Below are 20499 nucleotides of genomic sequence, written 5' to 3' on the forward strand. Positions count from 1 at the left end.
TACCTTGATGAAATATTTAGTTATATTTACTTTTTTTTTTTTAAAGGAAGACATAAACCCTATTTACATTCCCATTAGGATTTTAACCAGTATGAACATTAGATGCAAAAAAAGGCTTTTCTTTTATACCCATGATAAAGGAAAGTTTCTTGCAGTCAGTTGTGAACACTTTACATATGTTTTCTAGATCATTCTCCTTTCTTTCCCCATCTTTTACACTGATACATAAAATGCATTTTCTCTAAAGCATGAAAATAAAAAACCCTTTTACTCATCGTTATTCATCACACCAATTTCACAACTGGCCTATTTTAAACTTGTTTGAGCATGCAGATGTTTTAAGAACTCCATTTTATAAGACCTTCAAACCTAGTACTGACACAAAGTAATGGCATTTTTGGTGTCCGTGAATGGGAGAGGAAAGACTCATTGTACTCTTCTGTGGTACAACTCAGCACCACTTGTTAAATAGTATCTATAAAACTCTTCAAATTATGGAATTTTACACTCCACAATATTTTTAACACATTAATCTAGGAATCTTGTCAGACCAAAGGTCTGTGAAGTGCTTTGATATTATCACTCAGTTTTCCAGTGAAACCAATGTATCATACACTTGTGACAAAAATACCTGTATATTCAAGTCATTATTGCACATTTATTACATAATGTATTCTTCCTAAACATCTCAGAAGTGATGTCGATTTTTATGTCCAGAGGATATTGTTAGTGGCAATGTCACCGATGACAATGAAGATACTTCCCAATATAGACTATGAGACAGAAAAAGTCTGTAGAGGATAACCATGGAGACGCACTGACAGAGGATAACACCTATGGTAATAATCTAGAGACAAAAAAAGAGAGAGAAAGAAATAGTAAGTGAAAAAGACACTCTCACTAAACAAGCCACAATAAATTTCTATCAGCATGAGTGTTCGAGGTTTAACTTTAAACCATTTAACACTGCTGCAGTTACAAAAGATTTGAACATGCATTTTAAGTCCAGGAATCAGACTCTCACACCTGGGTGTTTTTAAATCAGTAGATAGCCCTGGGCAAGTCACATAACCCTTCTGGCAGTCTCTGTTCTGGGGAATTTCAGACTTGCAATTCACCACCCATGCAGTTTCACAAGCAGAGGTGATGTTTAGATATTCTATTCTTACAACAAACAGAGTGGGGGGGGGTAGGAAAAAAAGAAAGCTTGGAAACACTTTGCACTAGCACAATCACGGAGCCGAGGATAGTGATTTATCAATCTCACTTAGCCAGATCTCTTTCAGTTCAAGTCTCTTCATCTGCAAAAGCTGTGTAAGTATTTATCAAATGCCTAAAGGTGTAACTTGTTTCTGAGAAAGCACAAGTCTTCAGTTTATGTACAGGGAATTCTTTAAAATGCATGTTTTTCTTAAATATGATATTTATTGATTGTGCATTTTATTGTATTGAGGTGCATTTGAAGAAGCAAACACAGCTGAATTATCATAGTGCAGGAACTGCAGCTGCATATAATGGTTAAAGTTGCTCAAATGCAAGAGCAGAGCAATTGTACTCTTCCTTTAGTAAGCTCAAAATACTGCAAAAATACTACTTTACTGATCCTACCTCTAGAGACTGTTCTCCTGCCCTGAGGATGTTTTCATCAAGCAAAACAAAAAGTCTTTTCATTAGTAACTCTAGAGGAATCAATTTTTTTCTGCCTAGATTTCCTTTTTTTTTTGTAAATCAAACACAGAATTTAATTTATTATTTATATTTAATAAAACCTTCTTCTTTCCCTTACATATCCTCTACACAAATAAAAGCTCATTTTCTGAATATATTTGCATACAAATGCACAGATGGTTATAAGCATAAAGAAAAGAAGCAAACCCTATGCTGGAATGAGGTAGTCAATCACCTGAGAATAGTGGTGCACTTAATCTGAACATGGCAGGCTACACACACACAGTTCTCCACTTCCCAATACGTTTAAGCAACCAAGAAACTCAGCAAGTCCACCTCTGTTTTTAACTGTTTAGAGCTTACAAACTAAACAACATATTTGGACAGACTTCTTGATCTAAAGAATACAGTTCAGCTACAGGTTCCCTGACCTATTTAGCCACATAAAGCTTTTAAAGGATGAAGACTAAAAAGCAAACAACAACAACAACAAAAAAAAAAAAATCCACTGATTTATCTTTCTACTCCCTTTGTTAAAAGAATCTCCAAGGTGTTTTTAATTAAAAGCAAACAAGCAAACAATAAAACAAAACACCCCCTCCACATTTTCCTTTAACTTAATCTCCCCCTCTCCCTCCCTTAACCTAGAAATGATTACCCTTAGATGATTTGAGCCCTGTATGCCTTTGTAAAATATGACTCACGTTAGCATCAATGAGAGCTGTGTGACTAAGACTTTTCAAGTTGCTTTGGGGTCACAGGATTAACAGCCTAAGAGCACAAGTTTGCTAACAAACATTAAACATGAAGAACAACTACTATTCAAATTTAATCTCTTTTATCTTCCCTGTACATACCTTTTCTCTTTGATATTCTCTGAATATTACAGCAATGGTTGCAAGACATGGGTGGCACAGAAACCAGAGAATGCAGGCCTAAAAAAGAAGATGAGTGTAAGTTGTAAAATGACTACATGCCAGCTTAGGAGAAAGAGATGACAGTTACAGGAACTACATTTACATTTCTGTCTATTTTATGAATCCATTGTTTAATTTTCAATCAACATAACGAAAACCACACAATGAAAGGTGGGATTTCTGTTTTAAAAAGCTCTATACTCCTTGTCAAATTAAAATGCCTACTTTAGAGTATGATGACAGGGTGCAATGTAATCAAATCAGACACTTTAACTTTCCTATGGAGGGAAAGAGTTTAGTGCTTCAGTCAACTGCATGCCACCATTATATTTACAGACGAAGGGATCAGTTTGTTTGATGTAACCCCTACTTTGGCAAAGGTGATGTAGAACTCCCTTTTCAGTGTGCTTCTCTCCACTGTGATAATCTGGTACAGCCCAGCAGCCAGGGACAGAGCTAGGCAGACTCTGAGGCCAATGAGCAGCCCGCTTGCCAAGCCATGGTGCGAATGGTAGCTGTGGTGATCTGTATCTTCAAGCTGCTCCCAAATTAACAAAAAGCTCTGAAAAAGAACAGCAAAGTGCACTTAGAATAAACCAGGTTACATTAAGTCTCAATTAACCTTTCCATCACAGATTAAGTTACCTGGTAATGCTCTACTCTACTTGTTAGGGACTGCCATGCTGAGCAAAAAAACCCAACAAACCCTAGCCGGAAACGCTTTTTGCTGTGACCTATTACTCCAACTGCAGCTGCCAGAAACAGAGTCTCACTTCTTGGATTCTGTAACTTTTAGAAAGCTTGACAAGTTAAAGTTTCCTCTAATTTGGATAGAGGCAATGTAGCACCTTAGAAAAAAAAGTGAAATAATCACCTGCACACTCGTCCTACTCTACAGGAAGACCACTGAAATGATTTCACAGAGCTACAGGGAGGTGTCTCCTTTCACTTGTGATCCACAACCTGTAAAGCTTGTTTCAAAGGCAGGCGACTACGCCTTTTCTTTCAAAATCCTAACAGGATTCACTTTTCTTTTCAAAGATGGGGAAGTAAGAGGGTGGTGCTGCTGCCCCTTTTATACAATAGCCTTAAGGCTCAAACATTCACCCAGGTTGAACTTGGATCTCCCACAATTCCCTTCTTTGCCTAAAGGATATCCAATTCACATCTCCCACCTCCTTGGAGAGTGCTGCAACTGCCAGGCTATAGGGTGTTCTTGGGTGGGCCACTCTCCACCCCTTCTATTGAAGCTGTGCCATTGTGGAGAAAAGAATTCAGCATCAGCTAGGTCAGAAACTGTGAGCGAGCCTGACTCTGCAAACACCTGGCTCAGAAACCTCCTAGGGTCTAGGAAAGGGAGTGTCACAGGCTCCAAATGCCATTCCAGCCAACAGATAACTACAAAAAAGATAGTAACCCCCTCCTTAACTTTCAGCATTGTATCCATCTGCTGTGGAATCCAATTTTCTGGGAGCACTGTGAGAAACAATATTGATATTCTCGAAGGAAAAACAGACTAACAAGCACCTAATTTCTGAATATTAGATGTGAAGAAGGCGCCAACCAGCTGCATAAAGAAAATGTGTCTTGCTGAAGAACACCTTTTCTGGACTTTGAGAATGCTAACATTATAAATTAGAATACACAAAGTTTAGTCTCAGAGCATCATGTAGCAGATGAATGGCATTTTAAAACTTGAATATACACTGGAATCCAGTCCACCTACTGCACATATCTAACCTGCACTGAGGCTTCAGGTGCCTAATAAAGCAGGTTTTTTAAAGAAAGGTAGGCAAATTTGATGAGTAAAGTAGCTCTGAAGGTCTCAGAAGCAGACATTGTATGGCTCAATTTAGAAATATAAATTAGTCAAATTCCTTTCTGAACACATTCAAAGACTTTCTCACTACATAAAGACAAAAAGGTTCCTAATATTAACTTTTTAAAAAATGCGTAATCCACCTGTGCCTTCCAAAGGTGGGTGGCCTTGAGTCTCATCAGTTGAGTATTAGAATAATTTGTACTTAGAATATCCACAGAGTAGTCTCCTGCTTTCCCCCTCCCTTACCTAAGGGGGACACAGCCCTGTCATTTCACAGCTGCTCTCACTTCAGTCACTCCTCAACCACCTGGATGGAAAATGGAAGGATGGGAGAGGGACAGACATAAAGCATGCGTGTTTTCAACATCACTGACTACTAGCAAACAATCTGACCAACAGGCTTTGAATGTTCTCACCATAATGCTCAGAAAAAGAGTGATTTCAAGCAAACATCTTCAAATGATTAAGTTACTTGACTGAGAATTCTGTCAAAGAGAAAGACTGAATTAAGACTAAACTGCTCCCAAATCACTGAGATACAATGTTACCAAACACCGTGCTGTCTCTACAGCACTAGTTTTGGCAAGAAATTGATGAATTCCTATCACAGAAGTTATTTCAGTCCAGTCAGAACATGCTCAGACAATGAACAACAGTTCTACCAGTTACAGAACCACTGCAGTTTTGTGAGTCCCTTTTGATATTTACATTTGGGAACAGCCAAAATGTTTAACTTCCCTGGACCGTACATAATCTGCTTGAGAAAAATAAAAGACTCCCTGAACTTATGTATAGAATCTTCCTGACTCGAGCACCTGGGGGGAACCCAGATAGGCTGATGGAGACAGAACTGTGACACTGCTCTAAGAAGAAAATATCACTGGAACCTACCTTACCTTAAAAAACAGAGCTCACGAAGGCCTGAATTTTCCTTAGTCTACACCAAGAGTAACAGCAAAGAAAAAAGACACTTTCATGGGAAGATGACAAGGAGCTGGAGTAAAGGGATCTTGAGAACAAAGCCCAAATCCTCATAGGATAATAGTGTCTGACAGCAGAGTATGTTCTGGACCAGCCCTTTAAAGAGTGTAAACAACACAACATCAGTTGATCAAAGGCGGTGTATGGTGACAGGAATGTGAGATCACAGAAGTCCAGTTCCCTTCAGCTTCATTAGATTATTCCAAAATAAGCAGAAGGCAGAGGTGTTAGAGGCAGAGATGGAACTGTCAGTGCAACACAGTGTAAACTTGGACAAAGTAAATGTATCATTGCCCTTTCTGTGAGCTGGGGCTGTTCTCAATCCCCTGGGCAAAGCAGGATCCTATAGAGAACTGTGCTATCAAGTGTTTCTAGGTAAAAATGGATTAGACAATCTGTTTTCAATTAAGAAAAACCTTCATAGACAAGCATGATGTTGAAGTTAAAATCTCTTTGGTTGTGAAATATAAAAAAAATTAAAATTTGAGAAATCAAGGTCAAGGAACCCTAAGGTCCCTTACCTTGACCACAGAAAGTCAAGTATCAGCTCACTTAGCTGCAATATCAGGAACAAACTTAAAAACACCAGACATCAGCCTGCTGAAGTAGACATCAGACACCTATTTTGTTGGCAGTCAGCAAAATTATGTTTGAGCTCTGAGAAGAAATCAGGAGAGGACAATTCTAATTGTTATCCAGAAGAACAACTGTACTTAGGCTGTAGACAAAAGAACTGGATGAGAGAGGAAGCTAAAGAGCTGACTCACACTATACTATGTCCAACATTAAAGTCACTGCTTCTTCATAAGATGAAACAGAATGACCATCTCCTTGTTCACATAATACACTGTTCAAAATGCCTGATTTTACTTGTATATAATCCTGACCTATCCTGGCTCACAGGGGACACCAACCACTGTCCAGTACTGGCCTTCCTCTTCAAATACTAGAGGAATGGTGGCCACAGATATCATCCTGATGTTCCAGATATACAAGCAGAACCTCCGCATCCATAGGAAGAAGAACCAGACACTCTTCCTTTATGTCATGAGAAAACAATTATGGTAGAACTCCTCCTTCCCTTCACGATGCCAACACTGACTGTATGACAAGCCAAGATAAGGTATCAATCTCCAGCAAAGACAGGTTCTCATGGGACAGATCACCCCTGAGAGGCAAGGGGAAGGGGGAAGCAAAAGGGAAATTAGAAGGAGCAGCAAGGCAAACTAGCTGTTTCCAACCATATCTAGTACTGAGTTATCTGATGTCATGCAATGCAGTACAGCAAAAAATGGTTTAGATCTAAGGTCAGAGGCAGAGCTCATTCTGAGCATACCTAAGAACCCCTGTGTAGGGCGATGTTTAATGCAGTAAGATTCTATGCCATTCTGATCAGGCTCAGAGCAATCACCTATCTTCCCAGAATCATTGCCTACAGTCTGGTCAGCCTTGAAAGTTGAAACTGCTTAGGTCTATGTGATGGGAAGGGCCTGCCATCAACAAGGTTGTGTACAAGGTTTGTGCCTCAGCAGCAGAAAGCAGAATTTTTAATGAATGCACAGCAGCCTGGGAATCTTTTACTCTGTGGCTGAAATAAAGAACAAGTTAAGGCAAAAGGAGATGCTAAATGGCAGACTTGTCCCTCCTTTGAGATGCTACCTCTTTGCAGCTGCAAAGACCACAAGACATTTGCTGACTAGGAGGCTGTGTCCACCTGACACTGAAGGCAACCCATAAATATAGCCCAGGAAATTGCTAGTGGTTCTGAAAGAACAATAAGAAAAAAATCCATGGCATCAGTTCCAAGAGGAGAAAAACCCCTGAAAATCTGCTGAGCAATTTGAACTAGTAGTAGGCAAACAGGCTCAGATAAATGCAGTTTTGGCTAGCAAGCTAAGTTGAAGAATAACATGTTTTCTCAGGTTGTCCACTTTCTTGGCTTCCCTGAAGCTGAGGACAGGTATAGGAGAATGTCAGTAAAACTAACATGGTGCAATCTCTATCTGCTGCATTAGGTTAATGCACATAGTTTCCAGCAGCCTCCACAGCAAGTCCTCAGAACATCTCTGATTATCCACATGAAGTTTGTCCAATCTCTGGCATAAGAGGAAGCTGGTTCTCCCATAAGAATCTCTGGGAAAGATCAGAACAGGAAGAAGGTTATTCTACATTTTTAGCCATTGAAAGGCCCCATTGAGTGTTTATAGCAGGTCAAACATCCATGTCAATCTAGACAGACCAGTAAAAAACTGTCTAAACCCTGTTTTCCTGAGCCCAACAGCTGCACTCTGTAATTAGGAGGACAAATCTGACAGAAAGTGCATTTTGTATGTACTGAACCACGAGATGGAAAATATCCTCTCCCGAAGGGATACTCTTGGTGTGAGGGAAATTTTCCTGGAGACAGTAGACACTGATATGGAGGTGCAAAACCACTTAGACAAGGACATACTCCAATATCCATATTGTGTTCCTACAAGACTCCTGCCGAACCTGACACTCGCAATGGTACCAGGAGGAGATGTGGTAGAGCTGTGTCATACTGGTGAAAAGTAAGATAGACAACTATGTGCTAATGGAGCTCCAGTGCTGCTCCAAGAGCCAAAAGATGTCTAATGGACCAGTGTTGGGGGAAGCAGCTCACATGCATGATGCCTGCCCCACTTTTACCACAAGTAACAACCAAAACAAGATCAAGCTGATTATACTGTCTTTTCTATGTATAGTAAAAGGAAACAACAATGAAAAAGTTTCCAGTCTCAAGCGGCAGAGTACTAACATACCCATACATATGCAGAGGCATGAATGAAATTAAATACTTTAGAAGTCTTCTTTACTACCACCATGTAAAATTTCTGGTGCTGGATAGGTTCATTCCACCTTACTTTAACACCCATCTTTAAATTTCAACAGTCCCATTGACCTTAACAGCCTTTGGTTTATATTCTTAATTAGCAAGAAATGCCAGCTCCCAGCTATTCTTAATGTTCTAGAAGTCCACTTATTTAGTTTAGAAGCAGCACTAATTACAGATACTACCCAAATGGCACAAAAATCTTCAGTATAATCTCTTCCTCATTACTGTCTCCAGTTTTTCCCTGTTCTTCTCTTTCTCAATGGTTTTCAGATTCTCGTCTTTATGATGCGATTTAAAAAAATTTGTTTACAAAAGCCACCACCAGGGTTGAATGATTTCCATTACAATTTACTTTTAAGCTGCTGATTTACTTAACTTTCTAATTTATACTAATGGAAAATATTTGAATGAAATTATGTGTCAGACCATTTGTATATTTGCAAGACCAATCCTGCACATGAACCTTTCAAGAATTCCCTTCCTTATATTGATTGAAAGGACCATTAGACATTCTATTTGAGTGCTTCCAAAAGGAGGGCACTGACGATTTCCGTGTTGTCATAACAAAGACTTTGTCACAGCAGCTTTTCTTGTCTTTCCTCCTATGCTGCTGGTTGTCAGCCTGCATAATGTAGTTCACAATGCCTCAGATGCACTGATTACAATTATTTACAGGACCACATTACAAATCATATCAATAAAATGACTGTGCAAAAAAAAAATAATTTTTTTTTCAGTCTAGGTTGTTCCACTAATCTGGTTCGCTGTATAACGCTACAAACAATTGGCACAATCAGGAGTTTGGGAAACTGTGGGAACTTCTTAAGTGGTTTTACTGCTAGACAAAAACATACTGTGGAGCTACATCTTAAATTGTTACAGTAAAAAGAAGATGGTGGTTACCTATTAGACATACTGGGTGCACATTATGCTGTGGGCTTTTTTCCAGTCTTAATACTCCCTCCCTCATAAAATTAAAATATTGAAATCATTTGGTTCACAGTTCTGTCATACCTAATAGCAGCTGTATACTTCAGTGTAAGAATGAATATGAAATACAAACCTGTGTAACAACAACTACTACAGCAATGCCGGTAGATGCTGGACTGGAATCCCACTGAAGAGGTCTGCCATGAGATTTCTTCATTCTGCCTATTGTCCAACCCATACACAGACTCAACAATAAGTACAGCATTTGTATCTGTGAAACTATGTCACAGACTATTGAAAACAAAAGAAAAACAAATAAAATTAAAACAAAGATAAAGTTTTGGGTTTTTTCCTATATCAAAGAGAAATGTTCTATATATACCCACAAATGAATGATGGATGGTTATGGCTCTGTATCACCTTTTAATTTTGATGAGTTAGATTAGATGAGGTTGTTTTGGTACAAAATGTGGCTATTTTGTGGAGTTTCCAGTGACCAAACAGATCACTATCAGCTTTCCTGCAGCTATGCTGCAGATCTGCAATAACATGGGCACAGCGCCATGTCTTTCCAAATTCCACTCTTCTGTCAGAACAGTCTGGGCTCAGGAGTCCATCTGCATAAACAGACTTATAAATGCTAAAGAACTAAAATCATATGTATGTTAATCATAGTGCAAATATGCAACACGATGAAATGAACTCCTTTCTTCACTCTCAAGAACTTTTGTTCAAAAATCAGATAGTTACATTGTACTTTGAATTAATTGCACTTTGTCTTGAGGATGTAGTAGCTTCCAGAAGAAAGCAAAAATATTTAGGACAAATTCCACTCTGAGATACTTAAAGGGGAAAATATAATGAATAACCCTAACACAAACTTCATTTAGATCAACAAGTTGTCTGTATTTTATTTTATTAAATGCAAAGTACCTTTGCCTCATTTTGCTATGTCCATTTTTACCTCTGTTTGGGAATAATTAACACATACTCTATAAAGTTACATTCTTAATCAGTGTCTCAAACCTGTGTTTGAAGCTGCATCAGAATAAAGAAACCTTTAAGCTAGGATGTATTAAAGCCTTTATTTGTAGGCTTGTTGCAGCGCTACTGACAGTAGAAAAACCTGAAGATTTCTTTCTGGGTGATTGTTAGCTTTAGACCTGGTAAGTTTTAGACTTAATGAACGATTTTAAAGCTGGTATTGGGATCTGACTCATTGTACGGCATAGCAGCGATGTAAAAGAAAAATAGATTATTACACTATGTATATTGTAAATTTGGTTCAGAAACTAGACATTGGGCACTACACACAGCAATACTTTCTTTTTTGCTTCATTACTATTTTAGTTCAATTAAATTTGTTCCTTATCTGTAATTTTCACTTACACTATCAGGTACAAGAATAATAGTTCTGTCACAGAAAAAGCAAAGCCCTACTTTGGTACAACTGGACTGTATTAAAAAAGATAAATACCACATTTACTAAAAATATTGGCACAGGAAATGTTGCCACTATATAGAAATGAATATGGATACAAGGGAAGTGTGTCAAAAGAAGATCATCTACAATATTTCCCTGACATCTAGCAATACTAGCAAAATAAAGAGTATAAATCAGACTTCAGAATGTAATTCCTGGGATATGCTTGGTATTCTCAGGGCTTACATGCTTAAATGCTTCTTAATGTATTAAGACACCTTTGCTGTTTAAGATCTGCCAAGAGCTTTTAGTAAATACAAAATTGGTAATTCTTTAATAAAACCAACCAGCACTGATTTTGGGAAAAAAAATGGTAACGGAATTATTTTCCAATGCTATCTTATTGAGAGACAATAGTCACTAGAAAAAGAATTGTTACATGAACCAAAGGCATGCCAAACCAGTGTCACAAATCCAAACCAGAAAAATGACTGAATAATTTTGTGTGTTACAGGGAGCATTTTCTTTTCTGTCATTCCTTAAGATAAGCTGCCCTATAAGGTATAGCCAGACATCATCTCTCCATCATATCGTGGATATAGCTACTGCTCTGCTTCAGTGTGCTAACAATTCAAGTGGATTCCCACACAAATTCATGCAAGACAAAAATCCTCAACCAGCTTTAATCTTTGACATCCCATATACTTTGCTGGAAAGAAAAAGGGTGAGAAAAATTTTAAAGGTTACAATAATCCCACAATATTCAAGGTCAGGGTAAAGTCACGTTACTGAGCTGATACTAATTGTCTGATTTCATCACAATTATTCTTTTTTGACTATTCGACAGACACAATAATGGTCTTTGACTTTTCACATTTTACTCTTACCAAAAGTTATAAGGACAGCATTTGCAATGCTTCTGAGCACCAGCATTATTTGTGTGATTTATGTGATTGGGTTAGGTGGTTAATTAGACTGAGGATCAGCTCTTTATACGTGGTAAAGACTAGCTTATACTAGGAAAAGAATAATTGCTTGAGATCGGAACAGGTTTTTAGAAAGATATTCTGGCCACACAGCAATTAGTAGAAATTTTAACATTTATTTTTAACTCAGATTTCTGCTGCCATATAGGAAAAATGGTATCATCTTTCCCCTTCAAACTATACTATTCCCCTTCAAACTACTACTTGCCATCAGCCATTCTTCAGAAATGTAATTGCCACAGAAGCTTTCCACATTTCTATTACTTCTGCTCTCCTACTATTTTGGAAACCACCAACTTCAGGGATAGCAAGCAAGTAAAAACTTTCCTTGCTGAATTTAAGAAATTCAGCTACTGTTCAAAAATAATATTCATTATAATCTTATATAAATAAAAGTGGGCTTTTTGACTACCACACATATAAAAAAAAACTAAAAATCTAACATGAAGTTATTCTCTCTGAAGTTCTGTCTGGATAGTTAACACTGGGGTGGAGTTATGGCTACCTCCATATTCTCCATTTTATTTCATGAGATGAGATGAGAAGGTATGTTTTATTACACAGTTGCTGGAGTGGCAGCAAGGAGCTGCCAGCTCAAATGGTTAAAACAAGAAAGAGGCAATTATTGTGGTGCCAGGTGCCATCAAGAGGCTGATAATTCCAACTGCAGCCTTCTAAATGAACTCTGCAAAGGGAAATGTTTCTCTGTACAGGCTGTTACTCCACAACACTACCACACTACTGCAGTAGTACTTTCTTGGGGTGCTTCAAGCCAGTCAAAAGAAAATGTATTTGGTTGGAATGAACCCCCAATTCTTCAAAGGTGAACTGCAGGGAAAAAAACAAAAAACCCAAAATAGCCAACAACAATGGAGAATGAAAAATGGAACAAGATTAAGTTAGTGCATTTTGGAAAGGTATGCTACAGGAATTTAGTTCCAGTGAGAACCTGGAATATCTATACAGAGTGGAGAAAAATGCTTTGTTAGCATCAAACATCCACATAAGCATTTTTTGCATCATGCTAATAATAAAACTTGTGCTGTAAAATACTTTTCCACTTAATAATTGTTAAATTTGTCAGTGAAATGACAAATTCTATAAAATATAATTAAGTTTCCTAAAAAGCTTGGCTTTCTAGATCTAACTCCACAAAACTCTTCAATGTACTGAAAAATCTGTTCAGGTGATATTCATGTCTGAGTGTTCATAGCAAGGAATCTAGAGACAAAAAAATCCTTTGAAAAATCCTAAACAATATCACAGATGTATAACTTCAAATACAGTTATTGAAAACACATAAAACATTTTTTTTTCTGGAGAAGCAATTTTCAGTATTTTATATTAAAAATCAAACTATGTGATCCAATATAAGTATAATCCAGCAACAGCATTTGCTAATAATGTATGATACAGATTCACGGGTAGGAATATGTAAGAAACAGGGGACTCACATTCTGCCAGACTTCCCATAAAAGGAGCTCCTATCCCATCTCTAGAATAACTGAAAAAAGAAGAAAAAGATTGTATTTTAAGTGGGTGTGTCTTAAATGGGTGTTCTCTCTCACAAGGAGTGTTTTCTCTCACAAGTACATTTAGGTAATGATGCTGCTCAAAACTCAGTCCTATGTTTTGCCACAATCCCTCCCAGGCAAATAACGTACTGATCTTTACAACACATTGCTCTTCAAGTTTAAAGACTGAAAGCAGAAAGGAGCAAAGGTACCTTGAGAAATGCAGGTAGTTGGCAAATGCTGAACCAGCCTGCAACAGTAATGCAATTGTCAACACCTTTAACACACCATGCATAGGTCCACGCTTCCTAATTGTTTGCCACAGGGACTGTGCATATATGCATGCAGTTATGAAGTATGCTAGGACAAGCAGGAAAAAGAATTCATGTAATCCTGTGGGGAAAAAAAATACAGCTTAATTTTACAAAAAAACGTTGCTACTAGGGCAAATAACCAAAAAAACAGTGCCATCATTACAATCTTTGGGATTAATACAATCATTGGGAAATACTGAGCAAGTGTTACCCGAAAATGGTAGTACACATAAAAGGTCTAAATTCTAGTCAGTTTTATCCAATAAAATCGGTGAATTTTACGAAACAACTGATTACTATTTGATCTGACAAAGTGTTTTTAATCAACAACACCTTTTCTGAGCAGAGAGGTTTGCAGCAATTACCAGACCAGTATAAAGTGACACAGTTTCTTGATACACACTAAACAATTGTAGCTCATTTGATCAGGAAGAAATATATTTATTAAAGGACTCATTTTTAGCTCTTTTGGCTTGTTTGTTTGATTCTGGCACAATCTGAGGTGAGACAAACCCCAAACAGATTTCTATTTAATCTTTTTAACCACTGGGTGTCACCCTTCCTCCACATAAAGCAGCTTAAGAAGCACAACTGATCAAGTCTGAAAACTTACAGATAGAAACGATCACAGAAAACAGTAATCAGTTCTTAACATGCATTTTTTTGCACTTGTCTAAAAAAAATTTCCCAATTTTTTTTTATAATATATGTCATATATATATATTTTATATATATGTTACATATATATTTGTTAAATATATCTATTTCAGTCTGGCTTCCCTTAAGACCTGGACCCTGGAAATCTTTTCTATTGTCAGTAAGCTTTGCAACCCATCAGGAGCTCCCAAAGGGTGAAAGCCAGTGAGAAATAAGTAAAAACAGGTAAATAAACACTTCTCACAGAAACCTTATTTTCATTTTCCAGCCTTTATTGAAATTTAATGGTGCCCATAGAATCAGATTCTAAAAAAAGCTTTTTTTCCAGCAGCAAAATAACTCTGGTAAAAGCTTCCAGCCAGCTCCCCCCAGAGACTGGGAAGAGCAAGTATACACATTTCAATATCTGAGCTGAAAAAGATTAGAACTGGATGAGTTCTGAATAGTAGCTAACATTATAGATTATTTGACTGAAATGAAGCATTTTAGACATACACACAGGAAAATGGGAGAAAAAGAGCATAAGGTAATTAATAGGATTAAAAATTCCAGGCGACTCTGCTTCTCTTCTACACCAATACATGAGCATGATTTATCAATGAAAAAAGTATGAGGTATAGATCAAATCTTTTTTTCAGCTTCCAAAGATACCCACTGAAGCTGGCAAGGACTTTGCAGGTAAAAGTTATTTCTCACCATGATGAGTGAAAACCCCATCTCTTTAGGAAAATCAACTAGCTTTTAACAAACCCTAAGCATTTATGATAGAACACTCCTTCCAACCACAGACACAGTGCAGATTATTGGTTTGAGACCAAAAGGGGTTAGGAGAGAGCTGCATTGAAAACCAACTATAATAAATAAATAAATAAATAAATAAATATTCAACCTGTCCCCTGTAAGTTTCCTGACTTCCAAGGAACCTAGCTGACAGACAAAGTAAAATATTACTTGAAATATCTTACTTCAAAGCTCTTCAAAATGCTACCTGTTCAGCTGCCTTTAGAAATCCTGGATTCCACTGACACCGTATCTTATATAGACAACCCCTACCATATAAAATAAGATTATTTGCCAGGGATCAGAAGTCAGGCCCCCTCATCTCTGAAGGAAAACAATCACAAAGTAACAGCCTCAAGTTCTTTCCCATGCTTTCCTTATTATGCATTTAATTTTTGAGATGTCCTGTGCCAGTGTAACTCCAAGTGAAGGAAGACCTAACTAAAACCTTCTGCAACTATATAATTTTTAGTTGCCTGCATGCAATAAGCAAGAAATGAAGCTGGATCTTCTCTCTGATACCCTCTCATTCTAAGTTTCTGTGGAAAAATGGCAAAGATTATTTCCCAGATTAAATTAAATTAAAAAAGAGAGAGAATGACAGAGAGAAGAAATGCTCCTCAGCTGTTTGAAACCATGTAGCTTCAGGATTCATGGCAACACTGCAAGTTTTAATTTTGAATCAAAAGAAGTGTTCCTCTGCAACTCTGGAAGACCTGGCATGTACAGCTCGCCTTGCTTCCTACTTGTTAGATCTAAATACTAAAATCCAGCACATTTGCACACCTCCTTACTCAGCACATAAGCTGTTCAGAGTTCTGCTTCCCAGTGATCAGTCTCCCAACAAAATTAATACAGAGCTGAGATGCCTCTGTAGGAGGTCTCTGCGTCACTTCAGTGGGCCATATGATGCCATAGCTGCTTCGTAGCTGCTTCGTCCCTGGATTTAGCAATTACTCTTTGGGTTTCAATCTTCTTTGAGAGTCAGTAAATTAACCTAGAATTCACTTCTGAAGGCCAAATTCACCAAATAAAAATTGTGAAGTTTATAGGACTTGAGAGAGGTTAAGTCTGATTATGAGCCTTGAAATTCTGATTATTAACATGCTACTTTCTTGCAGATTCTGCTAAATATTCCAATGAATATTTTCTTCCTTTCAAAAACTCAGCTGCCTTTGTTCCCTCTACATTCTCTTGAGGTCATGAGTGACATCAGGGCATTTGATTCCGAGCACAGCAATTAGGCTCATCCTTGGTATATTCAGGTTCACTCTGTATAGGAAAGAAGACTAAGCCTACAGAGCCCTTTCCTCACAACAGACCCAGGTGAGTGACAAGCTGATGAGGCCTCCCAGAGCAGTGATGCTACTCACTGCAACCAAGAATACATTAGGCTGGATTGTCCAAAGCATATAATTTTATGTAGGCATTTCTTTAGCTGCTGTCTTGAGTTTTTCTTTGGGTGCTTAAAGATTTAAAATTACATTTCTGAATTATAACAAAATCAGGCCTGACAAACTTCATCTACAGCCAGAGACTAAGACACTTATAAAGATCTAAACACTGAACTGAAATTGTACCAGCAAAGTGTTTTACCGTGTATGTGCTCTTGCTGCACAGAAACAAGTTTCACACACTTAAGGAATTTCACTAATTAATTAAAATCAGGTGTTAAGTTTACATTCAAGTGGAAGATTACAGTTTCAACATGCTCAAAATAACTACCAGCAAAGATTTGAACACTGCCTTTTCTTGTGCACCTACAACTTCTAGTTAGGCAAGTTTTGGAAAGTCAGTCTAGGGAAAGGAAACTTTCTGTGATGACAGAAAATGAACTCAAGTTTACTCTTTGTACAAAAACAGAATAAGAAATATAAGAGGCTCTGTTATCCATTCCCCATACTCTTCCAAGCACAATAAGTACTGATCTGAGTAATCAGATCCTTAACTTACAAATCTAATTTTAAGAAAAAAAATCTTACCAGATTCCCCTGCGCTAAAGTGATCTAATGGATTCCCTTCTGCATCTGGGTTTAGTAAGACCATTTCAAACTGAATATCCTCGGATTCAGAATAATTCTCTTCGCAGGTAAACTTGTCTACATAAAACACATACCATGTTTCCGGATAAGGAATCTGGGACACTGTCAGATTTTGCTCTGTGTGGTTCACAGTCACTTTGGAAGAAAGCAAAAAAAACCCAAAAATAGGAGTAAATACTTGATTAGTTTGGTTTTAGAAAACACATGTTTCAATGAAGATAAAACTTAAATCCACAGCATCATATACCGGTTATAAACTACACACAGTAGAAAACATTGAGTTTTGAAAGCTATCTGTAACACCAGAAACCAGACCTCCAACTTTTTTGTTTCAAGTAGGCGCAGGCAAGTGTTGGTAAGGACACTGCATCCCACCTTTCAGCTCTGCTGGGAGGGCTCCCTCCGTCTAGAAGCCAGAAAGTACAAAGTATGTCCTTTGCTTAGCACATTTCCATCCTCTAGCTCTGTATTGACAGGATTAGCTATTCTGTACTACCCACCAGCTACTTCTGCAGCATGAAAAATACCTTTGTGAAATTTATTTGACTTTGCTTTTGAAGAGATTTAGAGCACCAAACAGGAACAGCTGCATGTGAGCTCAACATAATGCAAGCTTTAAAGGTGCAAACCAGTATTATTTCACAGGATCTTCTCCAAACTGTAACATACTGTATTTCAATTGACAGTTGAGATCTGAAACCATTGTGTAATCAAACTGCATATTTCAAATTAGATTACATTTAAAAATTACTACATAAGATACTCATGTTTTATCTTCTTGCTGCTGAATGCGAGATTCAGTAACAAATACCAAGTTATAAAAGTAAAGGGTGAAATAGCATTACGTTATAATAGAGGAAAGTTATAAAGTAAGGTAGCATGACGCAGATTAATTTTTATAGGGAATAAAGACTTATCATGAGGTAGTGAAAGAGTAGGTTTACATGTACTATTTTTGCCTAAAATCAACAGTTAACCAAGCAGAGTCTCTTCAAAACAAACTCTTGATGCAAATGAAACCTGTGGCTCTCTATGTTTGGCTGAAACTACAAGAAACGCAAGCATTGTCACACTGACTACTGAACTTGAGTGCTAATCAGCTCAATCATTTCTCTGCAGGAGAAATAATAATAACAGAATAACTCACCTTAATAGGTAAAGATGACAATGGCTAAGGATGAATAAAAATTTCATTAAAAACCCAAAAAACTTTTTTTTTGTAAATGGTCTTTCTAAATAAGAGCTGCAAACATAAAACCTCATGTTCCCTAAATATTTTGTAGACAAAATTTAGAAAAAATTTCTAACTTGAAGCCTACCTGTGAAAAACTTCTATGCAATTCCAATAAATATGTTTCAAGTACAAAAAGTTATTTTCTGCTCTCTTAAGGTATGAACTGAGAAACATTAGAATCCAGGAAGAATTGTAGTGTATGTGTCCTTGCAGCAACTGTCATGAGGTACAGATTTGGATGACACACAAACCAGTATTCCATATGTGCTTAATCCAAAGAGAGGTAAACTGTGGCTGACAGGAGTGGCTTTACTCCCTATGTCACCTCTCAGCTCAGCTTGACACTGTGTTATTTGCACCAAGAGTAAGAGATCACACAGAGGGTGTTTAATCAGTTCTCTGTCAAATCTGTATCTGATTCAGAAGTAGAAAAGCAACTGATTTTGCCCAAGATCAGCAAAGAAATCCAACTCACCCTGTGGTCATACAACCCCTAACAGAGCAGAAAACAGTGAGTACACTGCTGGGACAAGTCAGGAAAGACAGACCAACTGCCAGTTATTCCCGTAGCACTTTTGTCCAGCTCTGATGAAGGGTAAGGAAACCACATCCCTAGAAGTGACATCTGTGTAAGGTTTCATTACGACAAATGTTACATGGTCGACCTGTTACTCTTGGGATTCTGACTGCACAAAGGAAATGTATTTTAAGTGACTACAGCTTCTCTTTTAAATACATTTGAATGAAGCATCTAATACTGATTTAACTTCTCAGAGGAAAATTTATGCTTTAAGTACCACTATGATAAACAAATGGTGCAAAAATTATTATTTCAGTCTGTCTTCTAGTTACATAACTCAATGCGCCAGTGTTTTACTTTTCTGTCACATTTAGATGGATATTCAAGTTAAGCTTTATCCTGATTAGCTCATCTTTAATACTGTATTAAAATTTTTCTAACATGTTTTATAGATTGAAGCATGACAGATTTTTGCTATCATGAAAATATAATTTTATTTTTGTTTTCTCTGCTTTGAAAAATGCCATTTCTATGGAATTGGACAATGGGAGCCTCCTGACAAGTGAGAAATGTTCCTTTGTAAACAAGAGACAAAAAGACAATCTACATACTCTATACTGGTATAACTCTTAGCTCAAACATTAAAAACAGCTGAATGCGAGATTCAGTAACAAATACCAAGTTATAAAAGTAAAGGGTGAAATAGCATTACGTTATAATAGAGGAAAGTTATAAAGTAAGGTAGCATGACGCAGATTAATTTTTATAGGGAATAAAGACTTATCATGAGGTAGTGAAAGAGTAGGTTTACATGTACAAAATTACCCTTTTACTTAGTACTTGGGCTACACACTACCACCTTACAAGAATTTGCTTCACAAGTTTAGAGGCAACTGCAGCAGGTTCCATCACTTCGCCTCTAGTTTGCTTTTCATTCCACTGCAATGAAAGTTACAATTCAAACTCAAACAAGTCACAGCTCAAGTCACACCTCAAACAAGTCAAACATCTGACTGTCCCAAACATTCAGATTCTTTAATTCTTCAGTTTCTTCGTGCAAGGGTATTCTTCATAAATTCTCTTTCATACCCAAGATAATCTATTTTATGGAAAATTTGAGATTAAAAAAAACCCCAACCAAACAAAAAGAAATAAATTTACTCCAAGCAGAGCTAAAAAAAATTTCTCCGTACTGAATGACTAAATGAAAACTTCAGCCAAGTATGTACCCTCTCTGAGTTGTGAACATGTGAAAGCATGAACTGGAACTGGCCATAAAGTTTGGCTGTTTCCACTAAAGCCATTGTTTGTCATGGATTTAATTTTCCAGCAGCACATTAAATCATAACTTGCAAACAAATTCTTCTGAAGTGATACAAAGAATGAAATCTTATTTCCTCGTAGTATTTTTAATTGTAGAAGATCAAATTCCAAGTTGATGCAAAGCCCAAATTCACTGAAATGAATATTCTAAACACATAGATAACTTAACAGAGTTCTAAATATACAGCAACTCTGCAAGGAGAAAAAAAACCCCAGTAACTCACTTGTCAGCTGAGCTTTAGAGAACTTCTCTGTACAGCTGTCATCTTGGACACTGTTCTCCAGCTTCTGCCATTCCTGTGCTTGAAAGAGGTGAAGTCTAGCTGATTTTGCCACAGCTTCTGCTACATTCTTGATTCTGACACACAGAACAGCATGGTCACCTTAATATTTAAAAAACAAAATCAACTATTCTGTCTTGATGTTAGTTACAAGCAAACAGTGTGGCACAGATTTTTCTTGCATGTAGCTGCAATACACCTTCATATTATCCTTAATTTATTACCACTACTTCCTGCTAGAATGATTTAT

The 20499-nt window shown here is 37.2% G+C and overlaps 1 protein-coding gene across 1 annotated transcript in view; it reads right to left on the bottom strand.

Annotated features, from left to right (window-relative positions):
• Positions 1 to 20499, bottom strand: part of GPR180 (G protein-coupled receptor 180) — a 23203-nt gene continuing 2704 nt past the window's right edge. The window contains exons 3-10 of the mRNA XM_039730439.1: positions 20193 to 20351; positions 16832 to 17026; positions 13311 to 13491; positions 13039 to 13088; positions 9309 to 9466; positions 2956 to 3147; positions 2526 to 2603; positions 1 to 847 (exon numbers count right to left, since the gene is read on the bottom strand). Of these exons, the coding sequence (XP_039586373.1) occupies positions 689 to 847; positions 2526 to 2603; positions 2956 to 3147; positions 9309 to 9466; positions 13039 to 13088; positions 13311 to 13491; positions 16832 to 17026; positions 20193 to 20351 (1172 nt within the window). The 3' untranslated portion in view covers positions 1 to 688. The remainder of the gene's footprint in view (positions 848 to 2525; positions 2604 to 2955; positions 3148 to 9308; positions 9467 to 13038; positions 13089 to 13310; positions 13492 to 16831; positions 17027 to 20192; positions 20352 to 20499) is intronic.

Source organism: Passer montanus, unplaced genomic scaffold (genome assembly GCF_014805655.1).
Source record: "Passer montanus isolate IOZ18808 unplaced genomic scaffold, ASM1480565v1 scaffold72, whole genome shotgun sequence".
Classification (NCBI taxonomy): Eukaryota; Metazoa; Chordata; class Aves; order Passeriformes; family Passeridae; genus Passer; species Passer montanus.